This window comes from Taeniopygia guttata, chromosome 32 (assembly GCF_048771995.1).
Source record: "Taeniopygia guttata chromosome 32, bTaeGut7.mat, whole genome shotgun sequence".
NCBI lineage: Eukaryota > Metazoa > Chordata > Aves > Passeriformes > Estrildidae > Taeniopygia > Taeniopygia guttata.
The window spans coordinates 1,801,713-1,822,140 of NC_133057.1; the positions used below are offsets into that span (position 1 = coordinate 1,801,713).

Here is a 20,428-nt window from a genome sequence, read left to right on the forward strand (position 1 = left end):
CCAGTGCTCCCAGTTCCCATCTCCCACACCCGGTAGCGGTGGTTGAGGCGCGGGTGCCCAATGTCCCATCAATGTCCCATCAATGTCCCATCAATGTCCATCAATGTCCCATCAATGTCCCACCAACGTCCCCAATCACCCATTCCCAGTGCTCCCAGTTCTCCCAGTTCTCCCAGTTCCCCCAGTCCCCATCTCCCAGGCCCGGTAGCGGTGGTTGAGGCGCGGGTGCCCGTGCAGCCCGTAGCGGGTCCCCAATGTCCCCAATGTCCATCAATGTCCCACCAATGTCCCACCAACGTCCCCAATCACCCATTCCCAGTTCTCCCAGTACGCCAAATCACCCATTCCCAGTTCTCCCAGTGCTCCCAGTGCCCCCAGTGCCCATCTCCCACACCCGGTAGCGGTGGTTGAGGCGCGGGTGCCCGTGCCGACCATGGCACACGCCCAATGTCCATCAATGTCCATCAATGTCCATCAATGTCCCCAATCACCCATTCCCAGTGCTCCCAGTAACCCAAATCACCCATTCCCAGTTCTCCCAGTTCTCCCAGTTCCCACACCCGGTAGCGGTGGTTGAGGCGCGGGTGCCCGTGCCCGGTGTCCCCAATGTCCCACCAATGTCCATCAATGTCCACCAATGTCCATCAATGTCCCACCAACGTCCCCAATCACCCATTCCCAGTTCTCCCAGTGCTCCCAGTTCTCCCAGTGCTCCCAGTTCCCAGTTCCCACACCCGGTAGCGGTGGTTGAGCCGCGGGTGCCCATGTCATGTCCCCAATGTCCCATCAATGTCCATCAATGTCCCATCAATGTCCCCAATCACCCATTCCCAGTTCTCCCAGTTCTCCCAGTGCTCCCAGTGCTCCCAGTGCTCCCAGTGCCCATCCCAGTGCTCCCAGTGCCCCCGGTGCCCATCCCAGTGCCGGCCATGGCACACACCCAATGTCCCATCAATGTCCCATCAATGTCCCACCAATGTCCATCAATGTCCCATCAATGTCCCACCAACGTCCCAAATCACCCATTCCCAGTGCTCCCAGTTCTCCCAGTGCTCCCAGTGCTACCAGTGCCCATCTCCCACACCTGGTAGCGGTGGTTGAGCCGCGGGTGCCCGTGCCAGCTGTGCCATGTCCTCAATGTCCCACCAATGTCCATCAATGTCCCACCAATGTCCCCAATCACCCATTCCCAGTTCTCCCAGTTCTCCCAGTGCTCCCAGTGCCCATCCCAGTTCTCCCAGTTCCCAGTTCCCAGACCCGGTAGCGGTGGTTGAGGCGCGGGTGCCCGTGCCGACCATGGCATGTGCCCAATGTCCCATCAATGTCCATCAATGTCCCACCGATGTCCCACCGATGTCCATCAATGTCCCACCAACGTCCCCAATCACCCATTCCCAGTTCTCCCAGTGCTCCCAGTTCTCCCAGTGCTCCCAGTTCCCCCAGTGCCCATCTCCCAGGCCCGGTAGCGGTGGTTGAGCCGCGGGTGCCCGTGCAGCCCGTAGCGGGTGCCCAATGTCCATCAATGTCCATCAATGTCCATCAATGTCCCACCAATATCCATCAACGTCCCCAATCACCCATTCCCAGTTCTCCCAGTATCTCAAATCACCCATTCCCTGTGCTCCCAGTGCTCCCAGTTCTCCCAGTGCTCCCAGTGCCCCCAGTTCCCAGTTCCCACACCTGGTAGCGGTGGTTGAGCCGCGGGTGCCCGTGCCCAATGTCCCATCAATGTCCCATCAATGTCCCATCAATGTCCCACCAATGTCCCATCAATGTCCCATCAATGTCCATCAATGTCCATCAATGTCCACCAATGTCCCATCAATGTCCCCAATCACCATTCCCAGTGCTCCCAGTGCTCCCAGTGCCCATCCCAGTGCTCCCAGTGCTCCCAGTGCTCCCAGTCCCCATCTCCCACACCCGGTAGCGGTGGTTGAGCCGCGGGTGCCCGTGCCGACCATGGCACACACCCAATGTCCCCAATGTCCATCAATGTCCCATCAACGTCCCCAATCACCCATTCCCAGTTCTCCCAGTTCTCCCAGTGCCCATCCCAGTTCTCCCAGTGCCCCCGGTGCCCATCCCAGTGCCCATCCCAGTTCTCCCAGTGCTCCCAGTACCCATCCCAGTGCTCCCAGTGCCCATCCCAGTGCTCCCAGTGCCCCCAGTGCCCATCCCAGTGCCGGCCATGGCACACGCCCAATGTCCCATCAATGTCCATCAACGTCCCACCAACGTCCCCAATCACCCATTCCCAGTGCTCCCAGTTCTCCCAGTGCTCCCAGTTCCCCCAGTTCCCATCTCCCACACCCGGTAGCGGTGGTTGAGCCGGGGGTGCCCGTGTGACCATGCCATGTCATCAATGTCCTCAATGTCCATCAATGTCCCACCAATGTCCCACCAATGTCCCCAATCACCCATTCCCAGTTCTCCCAGTGCTCCCAGTTCTCCCAGTGCCCCCAGTGCCCATCCCAGTGCTCCCAGTGCCCATCCCAGTGCTCCCAGTGCCCCCAGTGCCCATCCCAGTGCTGGCCATGGCACACGCCCTGTGTCCCATCAATGTCCCATCAATGTCCATCAATGTCCATCAATGTCCCACCAATGTCCCCATCAGCCATTCCCAGTTCTCCCAGTTCTCCCAGTGCCCATCCCAGTGCTCCCAGTGCCCATCCCAGTTCCCATCTCCCACACCCGGTAGCGGTGGTTGAGGCGCGGGTGCCCGTGCCCAATGTCCCACCAATGTCCATCAATGTCCATCAATGTCCCATCAATGTCCCCAATCACCCATTCCCAGTTCTCCCAGTAACCCAAATTACCCATTCCCAGTGCTCCCAGTGCCCCCAGTGCCCATCCCAGTTCTCCCAGTGCCCCTGGTGCCCATCCCAGTGCCAACCATGGCACACACCCAATGTCCATCAATGTCCATCAATGTCCATCAATGTCCCACCAACATCTCAAATCACCCATTCCCAGTGCTCCCAGTTCTCCCAGTGCCCATCCCAGTTCTCCCAGTTCTCCCAGTTCTCCCAGTTCCCCCAGTGCCCATCTCCCACACCCGGTAGCCGTGGTTGAGCCGCGGGTGCCCGTGCCCGGTGTCCCCAATGTCCCATCAATGTCCCATCAATGTCCCCAATCACCCATTCCCAGTGCTCCCAGTTCTCCCAGTACTCCCAGTGCTCCCAGTGCTCCCAGTGCCCCCAGTGCCCACCTCCCAGGCCCGGTAGCGGTGGTTGAGCCGCGGGTGCCCGTGCCGACCATGGCACACGCCCAATGTCCATCAATGTCCACCAATGTCCCCAATCACTCATTCCCAGTACTCCCAGTATCCCAAATCACCCATTCCCAGTTCTCCCAGTTCTCCCAGTGCCCGTCCCAGTGCCGACCATGGCACGTGCCCAATGTCCATCAATGTCCATCAATGTCCCACCAACGTCCCCAATCACCCATTCCCAGTGCTCCCAGTGCTCCCAGTGCCCATCCCAGTCCTCCCAGTGCCCATCCCAGTGCTCCCAGTGCTCCCAGTGCCCCCAGTGCCCATCCCAGTGCCAACCATGGCACACACCCAATGTCCCACCAATGTCCATCAATGTCCCACCAACATCTCAAATCACCCATTCCCAGTTCTCCCAGTTCTCCCAGTGCTCCCAGTTCCCCCAGTGCCCACCTCCCAGGCCCGGTAGCGGTGGTTGAGGCGCGGGTGCCCGTGCAGCCCGTAGCGGGTGCCCAATGTCCATCAATGTCCATCAATGTCCATCAATGTCCCCAATTACCCATTCCCAGTGCTCCCAGTTCTCCCAGTTCTCCCAGTTCTCCCAGTTCCCCCAGTCCCCATCTCCCACGCCCGGTAGCGGTGGTTGAGGCGCGGGTGCCCGTGCCAAGTGCCCAATGTCCCATCAATGTCCCATCAATGTCCCACCAATGTCCCACCAATGTCCCACCAATGTCCCCAATCACCCATTCCCAGTTCTCCCAGTGCTCCCAGTGCCCATCCCAGTTCTCCCAGTTCCCCCAGTCCCCAGTTCCCACACCCGGTAGCGGTGGTTGAGCCGCAGGTGCCCGTGCAGCCCGTAGCGGGTGCCCAATGTCCATCAATGTCCCACCAATGTCCATCAATGTCCACCAATGTCCCACCAATGTCCCCAATCACCCATTCCCAGTTCTCCCAGTACTCCCAGTGCCCATCTCCCAGGCCCGGTAGCGGTGGTTGAGCCGCGGGTGCCCGTGCCGACCATGGCACACACCCAATGTCCATCAATGTCCATCAATGTCCCACCAATGTCCCATCAATGTCCCCAATCACCCATTCCCAGTTCTCCCAGTGCCCCCAGTGCCCATCCCAGTGCTCCCAGTGCCCATCCCAGTGCCAACCATGGCACACACCCAATGTCCATCAATGTCCATCAATGTCCCACCAATGTCCCCAATCACCCATTCCCAGTTCTCCCAGTGCTCCCAGTGCCCATCCCAGTGCTCCCAGTGCCCCCAGTGCCCATGTGCCAGACCCGGTAGAGCCGCAGGTGCCCGTGCCAACCATGCCATGTCCTCAATGTCCATCAATGTCCACCAATGTCCCACCAACGTCCCCAATCACCCATTCCCAGTTCTCCCAGTTCTCCCAGTGCTCCCAGTGCCCCCAGTGCCCATCTCCCAGGCCCGGTAGCGGTGGTTGAGGCGCGGGTGCCCGTGCAGCCCGTAGCGGGTGCCCAGCGCTCCCTGGGCGCTGGCGCGGCCGTAGAAGACGCGGCGCACGCGGGCGTGGAGCAGCGCCATGGCGCAGAGCGCGCACGGCTCCCGCGTCACGAACACGTCGCAGCCCGACAGAAGGTACCCCTCGTTGTCACCGTCATTGTCACCGTCATTGTCACCAGGGGTGGCATCGTGGCACTCGGCCGCCCCCGGGATCACGTAACCCGTCAGGTCCAGCGGGACGTCGCCCAGCGCCAGCAGGTCCAGGGGGACGCCGTGGATGGTGGCCATGGTGACATCGTTGGTGGCATCTGAGGTGGCATCGGGTTCCTTGGTCACTCCTGGGTCCATGTGAGCCCTGAGGTCCATGGGGACATCAGAGGTGGCATCAGGGGTGGCATCGAGGTTCTTGGTCACTCCTGTGTCCATGTCCCTCCTGAGGTCTATGGGGATGTCGGCCATGGTGACGTCGTTGGTGACATCATTGGTGGCACCAGGGGTGGCATTGGGGTCCTTGGTCACTCCTGGCATGATGTGACCCCTCAGGTCCATGGTGACATCATTGGTGGCATCTATGGTGGCATCGCGGCACTTGGCCGCCCCCGGGATGATGTATCCTGTCAGGTCCATCGGGACGTCACCCAGCGCCAGCAGGTCCAGGGGGACGCCGTGGATGGTGGCCGTGGTGACGTTGGTGGCATCATTGGTGGCATCAAGGGTGGCTTTGGGGTCCTCAGTCACTCCTGGGTCCATGGAGATGTCACCAAGGGCCACCAGGTCCATGGGGATGTTGTTGGTGGCATCAGGGGTGGCATCAGGTTCCTCAGTCACTCCTGGGTCCACATGACCGGTGAGGTCCATGGGGATTTTGGCCATGGTGACATCCTTGGTGGCACCTGGGGTGGCACCAGAGGTCTCATCAAGGGTGGCATCGGGGGTGGCATTGGGGTCCTCAGTCACTCTTGGCATGATGTGACCCATCAGGTCCATGGGGATGGTGGCCATGGTGACATCATTGGTGGCACCAGAGGTGGCATCAGGGGTGGCATTGGGTTCCTTGGTCACTCCTGGCATGATGTGACCCATCAGGTCCATGGGGACATCATTGGTGGCATCATTGGTGGCATTGGGGTCCCTGGTCACTCCTGGGTCCATGTGACCCCTCAGGTCCTTGGGGATGTCGCCCAGCGCCACCAGGTCCAGGGGGATGCCGTGAATGGTGGCCATGGGGATGTCGTTGGTGGCACCAGAGGTGGCATCAAGGGTGGCATTGGGGTCCTTGGTCACTCCTGGGATGATGTGGCCCCTCAGGTCCATGGGGATGTCGTTGGTGGCATCAGAGGTGGCATCAAGGGTGGCATTGGGTTCCTCGGTCACTCCTGGGTCCATGGGGATGTTGGCCATGGTGACATCGTTGGTGACATCATTGGTGGCATCAAGGGTGGCATTGGGTTCCTCGGTCACTCCTGGGTCCATGTCACCTCTCAGGTCCATGGGGATGTCATTGGTGGCATCAGAGGTGGCATCGGGTTCCTCGGTCACTCCTGGGTCCACGTCACCCCTCAGGTCCACGGTGACGTCACCGATGTCACAGTCGGTGATGACGTCACGGTGTCCGGCGATGACGTCATCAGAGCTGACCTTGGCCACCTTGGCCCCGACGCCGCCGTCCCCTCCCCCGGGGTGTCCCCTGCGCCGCGCCGTGATGGTGTCACCTTGTCCTTGGTGACACCGTGGTGTCCCTGTGCTGTCACTGATGTCACCGTGCCCTTGGTGACACCGTGGTGTCCCCACAGTGTCCGTGATGTCACCGCGCCCTTGGTGACACTGCGGTGTCCTTGGGCTGTCCGTGATGTCACCTTGTTCTTGGTGACACTGCAGTGTCCCCACGGTGTCCATGGTGTCACCTCGTCCTTGGTGATACTGCGGTGTCCTGGTGCTGTCCGTGATGTCACTGCGCCCTTGGTGGCCACTCTCTGATGTCCTCATGCCATCCCTGATGTCCCCACACCCTTGGTGGCCACTTTTTGATGTCCTTGTGCCATCCGTGATGTCCCCTTGGTGGCCAATTTTTGGTGTCCCCACGGTGTCCCCTTGGTGGCCACACTCTGATGTCCCCATGCCATCCCCAGTGTCCCCTTGGTGGCCAATTTTTGGTGTCCCCATGGTGTCACCACACCCTCGGTGGCCACTTTTTGATGTCCCCACACCATCCCCTTGGTGGCCACACTCTGATGTCCCTGTGCCATCCCTGATGTCCCCTGGTCCTTGGTGGCCACTTTGTGACATCCCTGTGCCATCCCTGATGTCCCCACACTTTTGGTGGCCACTTTTTGGTGTCCCCACGGTGTCCCCTTGGTGGCCACTCTCTGATGTCCTCGTGCCATCCCTGATGTCCCCTTGGTGGCCACACCGCGCTGTCCCCACACCGTCCCTTTGGTGGCCACTTTCTGGTGTCCCCATGCCATCCCCTATGTCCCCTTGGTGGCCACTTTTTGGTGTCCCCAAACTGTCCCTCATGTCACCGTGCCCTTGGTGGACACTTTTTGATGTCCCCATGCCACCCCTGATGTCACCATGTCCTTGGTGACCACTTTTTGATGTCCCCACGCCGTCCCCTTGGTGGCCACACTCTGATGTCCCCCTGCCACCCCTGATGTCACCACACCATCGGTGGCCACTTTTTGGTGTCCCCATGGTGTCCCCACACCCTTGGTGGCCATTTTTTGATGTCCCCAAACTGTCCCTCATGTCACCGCGCCCTTGGTGGCCACTTTTTGATGTCCTCACGGTGTCCCCTGGTCCTTGGTGGCCACTTTTTGGTGTCCCCACACCATCCCTGATGTCCCCACACCCTCGGTGGCCACTTTTTGGTGTCCCCACGCCATTCCTGATGTCCCCACACCCTTGGTGGCCACTTGTTGGCGTCCCCGCGCCATCCCTGATGTCCCTTTGGTGGCCACTCTTTGATGTCCCTGTGCCATCCCTGATGTCACCATGTCCTTGGTGACCACTTTTTGATGTCCCCAAGCTGTCTGTGATGTCACCACACTTTTGGTGACCACTTTTTGGTGTCCCCACAGTGTCACCACAGCCTCGGTGGCCACTTTTTGATGTCCCCATGGTGTCCCCTGGTCTTTGGTGGCCACATTTTGGTGTCCCCACAGTGTCCTTGATGTCACCTTGTCCTTGGTGGCCACACCGCACTGTCCCCACAGTGTCCCCTGGTTCTTGGTGACCACTTTTTGATGTCCCCACACTGTTCCCACACCCTTGGTGGCCCCTTTTTGATGTCCCCGCACCGTCCCCTCGGTGTCCACCCCGCGCCCGCGCCGCGCGCGCGATGCAGTCCATGGCGGCGTGCCGCAGCGGGTGCCACCCACCGTCCCCACCGATGTCCCCAACGTCCCCGTTGGTGTCCCCACCGTCCCCGCGCCGGTCCCACCCCACGGCCACCACCCGCCCGGTGCGCGGCTCCACCGCCGCCGCCCCCGCCGCCCTCCCGGCGCCCGCGGCGCGTGCCACCGCCATGGCCACGCGTGCCACCGACACCTCCCGCGGTGACAGCGCCGGTGGCACCGACCGCGCCACCCCACGGCCCCGCCACGGCCACAGCCCCGCCCGGCGCGCCGCCGACGCCTCCGCGCCCGGTGCCGGCACGCGGCCCGGCAGGAGAACCGGGAATGGAGAGCCCAGAGCTGGGTCTGACGGTAACGGCACCGAAACCGACGGTAACGGTGCCGAAACCGCGCCCGGAGCCGGCACGCGGCCCGGCAGGAGAACCGGGAACGGGGAGCCCAAAGCCGGGTCGGATGGTACCAACGGTGCCGAAATTGTGCCCGGAGCCGGCACGCGGCCTGGCAGGAGAACCGGGAACGGCGGGCCCAGAGCCGGGTCAGATGGTACCAACGGCGCCGATACCGACGCCGAAATTGTGCCTGTAACCGACACCGATGGCGCCGACGCCGACGGCAAAATTGCGCCTGGAATTGACACCGATGGCGCTGACACCGACGGCTCCAATGGCGCCGACACCGATGATGAAACCGCGCCCAGAACCGACGCCGATGGCAATGACACCGACGGCATCGATGCTGATGGCACCGACACCGAAACCGCGCCCGGAACCGACACCGACACCGATGGCACTGACACTGACGCCGAAATTGCGCCTGGAACCGACACCGATGGCACCGACACCGACAACGAAACTGCGCCCGGTGCCAGCACGCGGCCCGGCAGGAGAACCGGGAACGGGGAGCCCAGAGCCGGGTCTGATGGCACTGATGGCACCGATACCGACGGCGTTGACACCGACGCCGAAATTGCACCTGGAACCGACACCGATGGCACTGACACCAACGGCGCCGATGCCGAAACTGCGCCCGGAACTGACACCAACGGTGCCGATGACACCGACGGCGCCGATACTGATGGCGCCGACACTGACGGCACCGACACCAATGGCAATGACACCGATGGCATCGATGCTGACGGTAACGACACCAAAACTGCACCTGGAACCGACACCAACAGCGCCGACACCATGCCTGGAACTGCACCTGGAACTGACACTGATGGCGCCGACACCGATGGCTCCGATGGCGCCGATACTGATGGCACCAACACCGACGGCACCGACACCGAAACTGCGTCTGGAACCGACACCGACGCTGACACTGCACCCGGCACCGACACCGATGGCACCGATACCGACGCTGAAACTGCGCCCGGAACAGACGCCGATGGCGCTGACACCGACGGCATTGACGGCACCGATGGCACCGACACCGACGCCGACACCGCGCCCGGAACTGACACCGATGGCACCGACACCGATGCCGAAATTGTGCCTGGAATCGACACCAATGGCAACGACACCAACGGCGCCGATGCCGAAATTGTGCCTGGAACTGACACCAACGGCGCCGATGACACCAATGGTGCCGATACTGACGGCGCCGACACCGATGTCAATGACACCGACGGCATCGATGCTGACGGTAATGACACCAAAACAGCGCCTGGAACTGACACCAACGCTGATGGGACCGATACCGATGCCAACGTTGCACCCGGCGCTGACACCGATGGCACCGACACCAACGGCATCGATGCTGATGGCACCGACGCCGAAACCGCGCCCGGAACTGACACCAATGCTGACGGCAACGACGCTGAAACTGCACCCGGAACCGACGCCGATGGCACCGACACCAACGGCTCCGATGGCGCCGATACTGATGGCACCGACGCCGACGGCACCGACACCAATGGCGCCAATGCCGACACCGAAATTGTGCCCGGAACTGACACCGATGGTGCCGACATCGACGCTGAAACCGCACCTGGAACTGACGCCGATGGCGCCGACACCGACACCGAAACTGCGCCCGGTGCCAGCACACGGCCCGGCAGGAGAACCGGGAACGGGGAGCCCAGCACCGGGTCGGATGGCACCGATGACATTGATACCGACGGTAACGACACCGAAACCACGCCCGGAACTGATGCCGATGGCGCCGACACCGATGCCGAAACTGTGCCCGGCAACGACACTGATGGCACCGACACCGACACCGACGCCGCGCCTGGCGCCGACACCAATGGCACTGATGCCGATGCCGCACCCGGAACTGACACCGATGGCACCGACGCCGTGCCAGGCGGTGATGGGAAACTGGGGGAACTGGGAGCACTGGGAGCACTGGGAGCAGTCAGACTGGGAGCACTGGTCATACTGGGAGCACTGGGAGCAGTCAGACTGGGGGCACTGGTCATACTGGGAGCACTGGAAGCAGTCAGACTGGGAGCACTGGTCATACTGGGAGCAGTCATACTGGGAGCACTGGGAGCAGTCAGACTGGGGGCACTGGTTATACTGGGAGCACTGGGAGCAGTTAGACTGGGAGCACTGGTTATACTGGGAGCAGTCATACTGGGAGCACTGGGAGCAGTCAGACTGGGGGCACTGGTTATACTGGGAGCACTGGGAGCAGTTAGACTGGGAGCACTGGTTATACTGGGAGCAGTCAGACTGGGGGCACTGGGAGCACTGGTTATACTGGGAGCACTGGGAGCAGTCAGACTGGTGGCACTGGGAGCACTGGTTATACTGGGAGCACTGGGAGCAGTCAGACTGGGAGCACTGGTCATACTGGGAGCACTGGGAGCAGTCAGACTGGTCATACTGGGAGCAGTCATACTGGTGGCACTGGTCATACTGGGAGCAGTCAGACTGGGGGCACTGGTCATACTGGGAGCACTGGGAGCAGTCAGGCTGGGGGCACTGGTTATACTGGGAGCAGTCAGACTGGGGGCACTGGTCATACTGGGAGCACTGGGAGGAGTCAGACTGGGAGCACTGGTCATACTGGGAGGAGTCAGACTGGGAGCACTGGTCATACTGGGAGCACTGGGAGCAGTCAGACTGGTCATACTGGGAGGAGTCATACTGGTCATACTGGGAGCAGTCATACTGGGAGCACTGGTCATACTGGGAGCAGTCAGACTGGTCATACTGGGAGCAGTCAGACTGGGAGCACTGGTCATACTGGGAGCACTGGGAGCAGTCAGACTGGAGGCACTGGTCATACTGGGAGCACTGGGAGCAGTCATACTGGGAGCACTGGTCATACTGGGAGCACTGGGAGCAGTCAGACTGGAGGCACTGGTCATACTGGGAGCACTGGGAGCAGTCAGACTGGGGGCATTGGTCATACTGCGAACAGTCAGACTGGGGGCACTGGTCATACTGGGAGCACTGGTTATACTGGGAGCAGTCAGGCCAGGAACACTGGTTATACTGGTCATACTGGGATCTGTCAGACTGGGGACACTGGGAGCACTGGTCATACTGGTGGCACTGGTGGCACTGGCAGCGCTGCTCTTACTGGTCAAACTGGTCCAACTGGAGCTCTCGGTGTCCCCGGTCAGGCGGCTGCCACTGGTGTTACTGGTGTTACTGGTGTTACTGGTGTTACTGGTGTTACTGGTGTTACTGGTGTTACTGGTCTTACTGGTGTTACTGGTGTTACTGGTGCCACTGGTGCCACTGGTGTTACTGGTGTTACTGGTCCCAGTTCCAGCCCCGGGGGTGGCGGTGACGTAATCAGTGACGTAATCGGTGACGTCATCAGTGACGTCATCGGCGATGATGTAATCGATGGGGGCGGCGTCATCTGCGTGAGACCAGTGCTCCCAGTAAGGGCTCCCAGTAACCCCATTAACTCCCAGTAAAGGGTCCCAGTCACTCCCAGTTCCTTCCCAGTCCCTCCCAGTATATCCCAATCCTCTCCCAGTCCATCCCAGTCCCTCCCAGTCCCTCTGAATCCCCTCCCAGTCCCTCCCAGTTCCCTCCCAGTCCCTCCCAGTCCCTCCCAATCCCCTCCCAGTTCCCCCCAGTATAAACCAGTAACCCCAAATCTCCTTTTTATCCCCTCCCAGTCCCTCCCAATCCCCTCCCAGTCCCTCCCCAGTCCCTCCCAGTCTATCCCAGTATATCCCAGTCCCTCCCAGTTCCCTCCCAATCCCCTCCCAGTCCCTCCCAGTATAAACCAGTAACCCCAAATCTCTTTTTTAACCCATCCCAGTCCCCCCCAATCCCCTCCCAGTCCCCCCCAATCCCCTCCCAGTCCCCCCCAATCCCCTCCCAGTATATCCCAGTCCTTCCCAGTCTCCTCCCAGTATATCCCAGTCCCTCCCAGTCCCTCCCAGTCCCTCCCAGTCCCCCCCAATCCCCTCCCAGTCCCTCCCAGCCCAGCCCAATCCCCTCCCAGTCCCTCCCAGTATAACCCAATCCCCTCCCAGTTCCTCCCAGTCCCTCCCAGTCCATCCCAGTACCGTGGGCGGGGCCCAGCAGCAGCTCCGCCCCCCCGGGCCCCGCCCGGACCCTCCGCAGGTGCCGCAGGGGGGGGGGGAGGGGCGGCAGCTCCCGGAACAGCCGCGGGGTCTCCCGGGGACGGAGCAGGGGCGCCGCCCACCCGCCAATCACCGGCAGGCCCCGCCCCCGCCCCTCCCCCCACCACGGCACGGCGCGCGGCGGGGGCGGGGCCGGGCCGGGACACGCCCCCTCGGCCATGGGCGGGGCCTGCGGGGAAAGGGGCGGGGTTAAGTGATGGGCGGGGCTGGGACGGGCCACGCCCCCTCGGCCATGGGCGGGGCCTGCGGGAGAGGGGCGGGGCTTAGCCAGTGGGCGGGCTTAAAGGGGCGGGGCTAAAGGAAATGGGGAGGGGCTTAAAGGGGATGGGCTAAAAGGGGTGGGGGAGGGGCTTGAAGGGGTGGGGGAGGGGCTTAAAGGGGTGGGGGGAGGGGTGACCCCCCCATAGCCCCGCCGCCCCCCAGTGCTCCCAGTTTGTGACCCCAGTGACCCCTCCCAGTCCCTCCCAGTATAAACCAGTACCTCCCAGTCCCCTCCCAGTTCCCTCCCAGTCCCTCCCAGTCCCTCCCCAGTCCCTCCCAGTATAAACCAGTCCCTCCCCAGTTCCCTCCCAGAATCTGCCAGTACCTCCCAGTATCCCCCAGTTCCCTCCCAGTATCCCCCAGTCCCTCCCAGTTCCCCCCAATCCCCTCCCAGTCCCTCCCAGTATCCCCCAGTACCTCCCAGTCCCTCCCAGTTATCCCAAATCCCCTCCCAGTATCCCCCAGTATCCCCCAGTTCTCTCCCAGTCTCTCCCAGTATAAACCAGTACCTCCCAGTCCCTCCCAATCCCTCCCAGTTCATCGAGTCCATCCTAGTTCATCCCAGTCCCTCCCAGTTCCCCTCAATCCCCTCCCAGTCCATCCCAGTCCCTCCCAGAATCTGCCAGTACCTCCCAGTTCCCTCCCAGTCCTCCCCAGTTCCGTCCCAGTCCCTCCCAGTTTATCCCAGTTTATCCCAGTCCATCCCAGTTCCCTCCCAGTTCCCTCCCAGTCCCTCCCAGTCCCTCCCAGTTCCCTCCCAGTTCCCTCCCAGTTCCCTCCCAGTCCCTCCCAGTTCCCTCCCAGTTCCCTCCCAGTTCCCTCCCAGTCCCTCCCAATCCCCTCCCAGTATACCCAGTAACTCCCAGTTCCCTCCCAGTCCATCCCAGTCCCTCCCAGTATAAACCAGTCCATCCCAGTCCCTCGCAGTCCCCCCCAATCCCCTCCCAGTATAAACCAGTCCCTCCCAGTTCCCCCCCAGTCCCTCCCAGTTCCATCCCAGTAACGCCCAGTCCGTCCCAGTTCATCCCAGTCCCTCCCAGTCCCTCCCAGTATCCCCCAGTACCTCCCAGTTCAGCCAGTTCCCTCCCAGTCCTTCCCAGTCCCCCCCAGTCCCTCCCAGTCCCTCCCAGTACCTCCCAGTTCCATCCCAGTCCCTCCCAGTATCCCAGTGACCCCTCCCAGTACCCCCCAGTCCCTCACAGTTCCCCCCAGTTATCCCAAATCCCCTCCCAGTTCCCCCCAATCACCTCCCAGTACCTCCCAGTCCCATTCCCAGTCCCTCCCAGTCCCATCCCAGTCCCTCCCAGTCCCTCCCAGTCCCTCCCAGTCCATCCCAATCCCCTCCCAGTCCCCCCCAGTCTCTCCCAGTACAAACCAGTCCCTCCCAGTACAAACCAGTCTCTCCCAGTCTCTCCCAGCTTCCCGCACGTGTCGCTCCCGCTCCGCCGCCGCCGCTCTGGCCCCGCCCCCGCGCGCTGATTGGCTGCGGGGCGGGAATGGGCGGGGCCAAAGGCGGAACCACCGAGAGGGGGCGGGGCCTCGGCGGCAGCGCCCTCTGGCGGACGGGAGGACCAACCCCGACCAGTGCGGCCCAGTTTGGACCAGTTCGGACCAGTTTGGGGATGTTTGAACATGTTGGGATGTTACTGGGAGCACTGGGAGCCCAAACTGGGAGCACTGGGAGCCCAAACTGGGAGCCCAAACTGGGAGCCCAAACTGGGAGCACTGGGAGCCCAAACTGGGAGCACTGGGAGCCCAAACTGGGAGCCCAAACTGGGAGCACTGGGAGCTCAAACTGGGAGCCCAAACTGGGAGCACTGGGAGCACTGGGAGCCCAAACTGGGAGCACTGGGAGCTCAAACTGGGAGCACTGGGAGCACTGGGAGCCCAAACTGGGAGCACTGGGAGCCCAAACTGGGAGCCTAAACTGGGAGCACTGGGAGCCCAAACTGGGAGCACTGGGAGCCAAACTGGGAGCCCAAACTGGGAGCCCAAACTGGGAGCCCAAACTGGGAGCACTGGGAGCCCAAACTGGGAGCACTGGGATCCCAAACTGGGAGCACTGGGAGCCCAAACTGGGAGCACTGGGAACCCAAACTGGGAGCACTGGGAGCCCAAACTGGAGCCCAAACTGGGAGCACTGGGAGCGCAAACTGGGAGCACTGGGAGCCAAACTGGGAGCACTGGGAGCACTGGGAGCTCAAACTGGGAGCCCAAACTGGGAGCCCAAACTGGGAGCACTGGGAGCCCAAACTGGGAGCCCGAACTGGGAGCACTGGGAGCCCAAACTGGGAGCCCAAACTGGGAGCCCAAACTGGGAGCCCAAACTGGGAGCACTGGGAGCTCAAACTGGGAGCACTGGGAGCCCAAACTGGGAGCCCAAACTGGGAGCCCAAACTGGGAGCACTGGGAGCCCAAACTGGGAGCCCAAACTGGGAGCCCAAACTGGGAGCACTGGGAGCCCAAACTGGGAGCACTGGGAGCCCAAACTGGGAGCACTGGGAGCCCAAACTGGGAGCCCAAACTGGGAGCACTGGGAGCCCAAACTGGGAGCTCAAACTGGGAGCCCAAACTGGGAGCACTGGGAGCCCAAACTGGGAGCCCAAACTGGGAGCACTGGGAGCCCAAACTGGGAGCACTGGGAGCCCAAACTGGGAGCCCAAACTGGGATCCCAAACTGGGAGCACTGGGAGCTCAAACTGGGAGCACTGGGAGCCCAAACTGGGAGCCCAAACTGGGAGCACTGGGAGCCCAAACTGGGAGCACTGGGAGCACTGGGAGCTCAAACTGGGAGCACTGGGAGCCCAAACTGGGAGCACTGGGAGCACTGGGAGCCCAAACTGGGAGCGCTGGGAGCACTGGGAGCCCAAACTGGGAGCACTGGGAGCACTAGGAGCCCAAACTGGGAGCCCAAACTGGGAGCACTGGGAGCCCAAACTGGGAGCCCAAACTGGGAGCACTGGGAGCCCAAACTGGGAGCACTGGGAGCCCAAACTGGGAGCCCAAACTGGGAGCACTGGGAGCCCAAACTGGGAGCACTGGGAGCCCAAACTGGGAGCCCAAACTGGGAGCCCAAACTGGGAGCACTGGGAGCCCAAACTGGGAGCCCAAACTGGGAGCACTGGGAGCTCAAACTGGGAGCACTGGGAGCCCAAACTGGGAGCACTGGGAGCCCAAACTGGGAGCACTGGGAGGCCAAACTGGGAGCCCAAACTGGGAGCACTGGGAGCTCAAACTGGGAGCACTGGGAGCCCAAACTGGGAGCACTGGGAGCCCAAACTGGGAGCACTGGGAGCCCAAACTGGGAGCACTGGGAGCCCAAACTGGGAGCACTGGGAGCTCAAACTGGGAGCACTGGGAGCTCAAACTGGGAGCACTGGGAGCCCAAACTGGGAGCACTGGGAGCACTGGGAGCCCAAACTGGGAGCACTGGGAGCCCAAACTGGGAGCACTGGGAGCACTGGGAGCCCAAACTGGGAGCACTGGGAGCCCAAACTGGGAGCACTGGGGGGTGGGGGAGGGGCGGCCCCGCTGTCCCCTCCCCCCCCGTGTCTGGCCCCTCCCCCAATGACGTCACTCATCAATCGCTCGGCAGTCGTTAATTAATCAATCGTTAATGAAGGGCACTTTATTCATCAGCCCGGCCCCGCCCCCTCCCCGGGGTCACTCAGGGGTCACTCAGGGGTCACTCAGGGGTCAGTTGGTCACTCAGGGTCACTCAGGGGTCAGTTGGTCACTCAGGGGTCACTCAGGGGTCCCTTGGTCACTCAGGGGTCACTCAGGGTCACTCAGGGGTCACTCAGGGGTCAGTTGGTCACTCAGTGGTCAGTTGGTCACTCAGGGCTCAGCTGGTCACTCAGGGGTCAGTTGGTCACTCACTTGGTCACTCACTTGGTGACTTGGTCATTCAGGGGTCAGTTGGTCACTCAGGGGTCACTCAGGGGTCACTCAGGGGTCAGTTGGTCACTCACTTGGTCACTCACTTGGTGACTTGGTCATTCAGGGGTCAGTTGGTCACTCAGGGGTCACTCAGGGGTCACTCAGGGGTCAGTTGGTCACTCACTTGGTCACTTGGTCACTCAGGGGTCAGTTGGTCACTCAGGGGTCAGCTGAGCTCTCAGGGGTCACTCGGGTCAGTTGGTCACTCGGTCACTCACTTGGTCACTCAGGGGTCACTCAGGGGCCAGTTGGTCACTCAGGGGTCACTCGGGGGCCAGTTGGTCACTCAGGGGTCAGCTGAGCACTCAGGGGTCACTCAGCGGTCACTTGTTGGTCACTCAGCAGTCACTCGTCGGTCACTTGTCGGTCACTCAGTGGTCACTGGGCAGTCAGTTGGTCACTTGTCGGTCACTGGGTGGTCACTCAGTGGTCACTCGGCGGTCAGTGTCACAGAGAGGATATTCAGGGGGTGGTCAGTTGGTCACTCAGCGGTCACTGGGTGGTCACTCGGCAGTCACTCATTGGTCACTGGGCGGTCACTCAGTGGTCACTCAGTGGTCAGTGACTGGTCAGTGTCACTGAGGGGATATCCAGGGGGTGGTCAGTTGGTCACTCGGCGGTCAGTTGGTCTTTCAGTGGTCACTTGGTGGTCACTCAGTGGTCAGTGACTGGTCAGTGTCACTGAGGGGATATCCAGGGGATGGTCAGTTGGTCAATTGTCGGTCACTCAGCAGTCACTTGTTGGTCACTCATCGGTCAATCAGTGGTCATTCAGCGTTCACTCAGTGGTCAGTGACTGGTCAGTGTCACAGAGAGGATATCTAGAGGGTGGTCAGTTGGTCACTCGGTGGTCAGTTGGTCACTCATTGGTCACTGGGTGGTCACTGGGCAGTCACTGGGTGGTCACTCATTGGTCACTGGGCGGTCAATTGGTCACTGGGCGGTCACTCAGTGGTCACTCAGTGGTCAGTGACTGGTCAGTGTCACAGAGGGGGTATCCAGGGGGTGGTCAGTTGGTCACTTGTCAGTCACTCGTCGGTCACTTGTTGGTCACTCAGCAGTCACTGGGCGGTCAGTTGGTCACTCGTCAGTCACTGGGCAGTCAGTCGGTCACTCAGCGGTCACTCAGTGGTTACTCGTCGGTCACTCAGCTGTTCAGTGTCACAGAGAGGATATCCAGGGGGTGGTCAGTTGGTCACTGGGCGGTCACTGGGCGGTCAGTTGGTCACTCAGTGGTCACTCGTCGGTCACTCAGTGGTCACTCATTGGTCCCTCGTCGGTCACTCAGCAGTCACTGGGCGGTCAGTTGGTCACTGGGCAGTCACTCAGCGGTCACTTGTTGGTCACTCATCAGTCACTCATCAGTCACTCGGTCACTCGTTGGTCACTGGGTGGTCAGTTGGTCACTCGGTGGTCAGTTGGTCACTCATTGGTCACTCAGTGGTCCCTCATCGGTCACTTCTCCCCGTCGGGCCAGCGCAGGCACCACTCCATGGCGTTGTGGAACATCCTGAGCCAGGGCCCGCTGCCGGCCGTGCCGCGGTCAGCACCGACACCGGCACCGACACCGGCGCCGACACCGGCACCGACACCGACCCCGGCACCGGCACCGACACCGGCACCGACCCCGGCACCGCGGCCGGCCCAGGGGCTCTGCCAGCGGCGCACGGCGCGCTCGGGGTGCGGCATGGCTGCCAGGTGCCGGCCGCAGGGCGACACCAGCGCCGCCACGCCGCGGCCGGAGCCGTTGGGGTTCAGCGGGTAGCGCTCCGTCGGCTCCCCGCGGTCGTCCACGTAGCGCAGCGCCGCCAGGCCGGAGCGGATACAGCGATCCAGCGCCGAGGGCGGCCGGAACTGGAAACGGCCTGCGGAGACCGGTTACACCAGTTAGGAACTGGTTAAACCAGTTAGATACTGGTTAAACCAGTTAGAAACCAGTTAAACCAGTTAGATACTGGTTAAACCAGTTAGAAACCAGTTAAACCAGTTAGATACTGGTTAAACCAGTTAGAAACCAGTTAAACCAGTTAGAGACCGGTTAAACCAGTTAGAGACCAGTTAGACCAGTTAGAGACCGGTTAAACCAGTTAAACCAGTTAGAGACAGGATAGACCAGTTAGAGACCCATTAAACCACTTAGAAACCAGTTAAACCACTTAGAGACCAGTTAAACCAGTTAGAAAGCAGGTAAACCAGTTAGAGACCGGTTAGAGACCAGCTAAACCACTTAGAAAGCAGTTAAACCACTTAGAGACCAATTAGAGACCAGTTAGACTAATTAGAGACTGGATAGAGACCGGTTAAACCAATTAGGGACCAGTTAAACCACTTAGAAACCAGTTAAACCACTTAGAGACCAGTTAGAGACTGGTTAAACCAGTTAGAGACCAGTTAAACCTATTAGAGACCAGTTAGAGACTGGTTAGACCAGTTAAACCAGTTAGAGACCAGTAAGGGACTGGTTAAACCAGTTAGAGACTGGTTAGGGACTGGTCACTCCCTGGTCAGGGCTGGAGCCACCAGGCCGGAGCGGATACAGCGCTCCAGCGCCGAGGGCGGCCGGAACTGGAAACGGCCTGCCAAAACCAGTTACACCAGTTAGAGACCAGTTAGGGACTGGTTAAACCAGTTAGGGACCAGTAAGGGTCACTGGTCAGGGCTGGAGCCGCCAGGCCGGAGCGGATACAGCGATCCAGAGCCGAGGGCGGCCGGAACTGGAAACGGCCTGCCAAAACCAGTTACACCAGTTACAGACCAGTTAGGGACTGGTTAGGGACTGGTTAAACCAGTTAGAAACCAGTTAAACCAGTTAGAGACCAGTCAGGGTCACTGGTCAGGGCTGGAGCCGCCAGGCCGGAGCGGATACAGCGATCCAGCGCCGAGGGCGGCCGGAACTGGAAACGGCCTGCGGAGACCAGTTAGAGACTGGTTAGAGACTGGTTAGAGACCAGTTAGATACTGGTTAAACCAGTTTGAGACCGGTTAAACCACTTAGAAACCAGTTAGAGACCAGTTAGAGACCAGTTAAACCAGTTAGAGACCGTTTAAACCACTTAGAAACCAGTTAAACCAGTTAGAGACCGGTTAGAGAGCGGTTAGAGACCGGTTAAACCACTTAGAGACCAGTTAAACCAGTTAGAGACCAGTTACAGACCGGTTAAACCACTTAGAAACCAGTTAAGCCACTTAGAAACCAGTTAAACCATTTAGAGACCACTTAGAGACCGGTTAAACCAGTTAGAGACTGGATAGAGACCAGTTAAACCACTTAGGAACCAGTTAAACCACTTACAGACCAGTTAAACCAGTTAGAAACTGGTTAAACCAGTAAGACCGGTTAGAGACCAGCTAAACCAGTTAGGGACCAGTTAAACCAGTTATAAACCAGTTAGACCAGTTAAACCAATTAGACACCAGTTAGAGACTGGTTAGACCAGTTAGAGACCAGTTAGAGACCAGTTAGAGACCAGTTAAACACCAGTTAGAGACCAGTTAAACCAGTTAGAGAGCAGTTAGGGTCACTGGTCAGGGCTGGAGCCGCCAGGCCGGAGCGGATACAGCGATCCAGCGCCGAGGGCGGCCGGAACTGGAAACGGCCTGCCAAAACCAGTTACACCAGTTA

At 60.7% G+C, this 20,428-nt stretch overlaps 1 protein-coding gene across 1 annotated transcript in view; it reads right to left on the minus strand.

The window, feature by feature from the left end:
- Positions 1 to 16,469: 16,469 nt before the first annotated feature.
- Positions 16,470 to 20,428, minus strand: part of PFAS (phosphoribosylformylglycinamidine synthase) — an 89,794-nt gene continuing 85,835 nt past the window's right edge. The window contains exons 30-32 of the mRNA XM_072920597.1: positions 18,186 to 18,671; positions 17,025 to 17,996; positions 16,470 to 16,976 (exon numbers count right to left, since the gene is read on the minus strand). Coding sequence (XP_072776698.1) covers positions 18,262 to 18,671 — 410 coding nt within the window. The 3' untranslated portion in view covers positions 16,470 to 16,976; positions 17,025 to 17,996; positions 18,186 to 18,261. The remainder of the gene's footprint in view (positions 16,977 to 17,024; positions 17,997 to 18,185; positions 18,672 to 20,428) is intronic.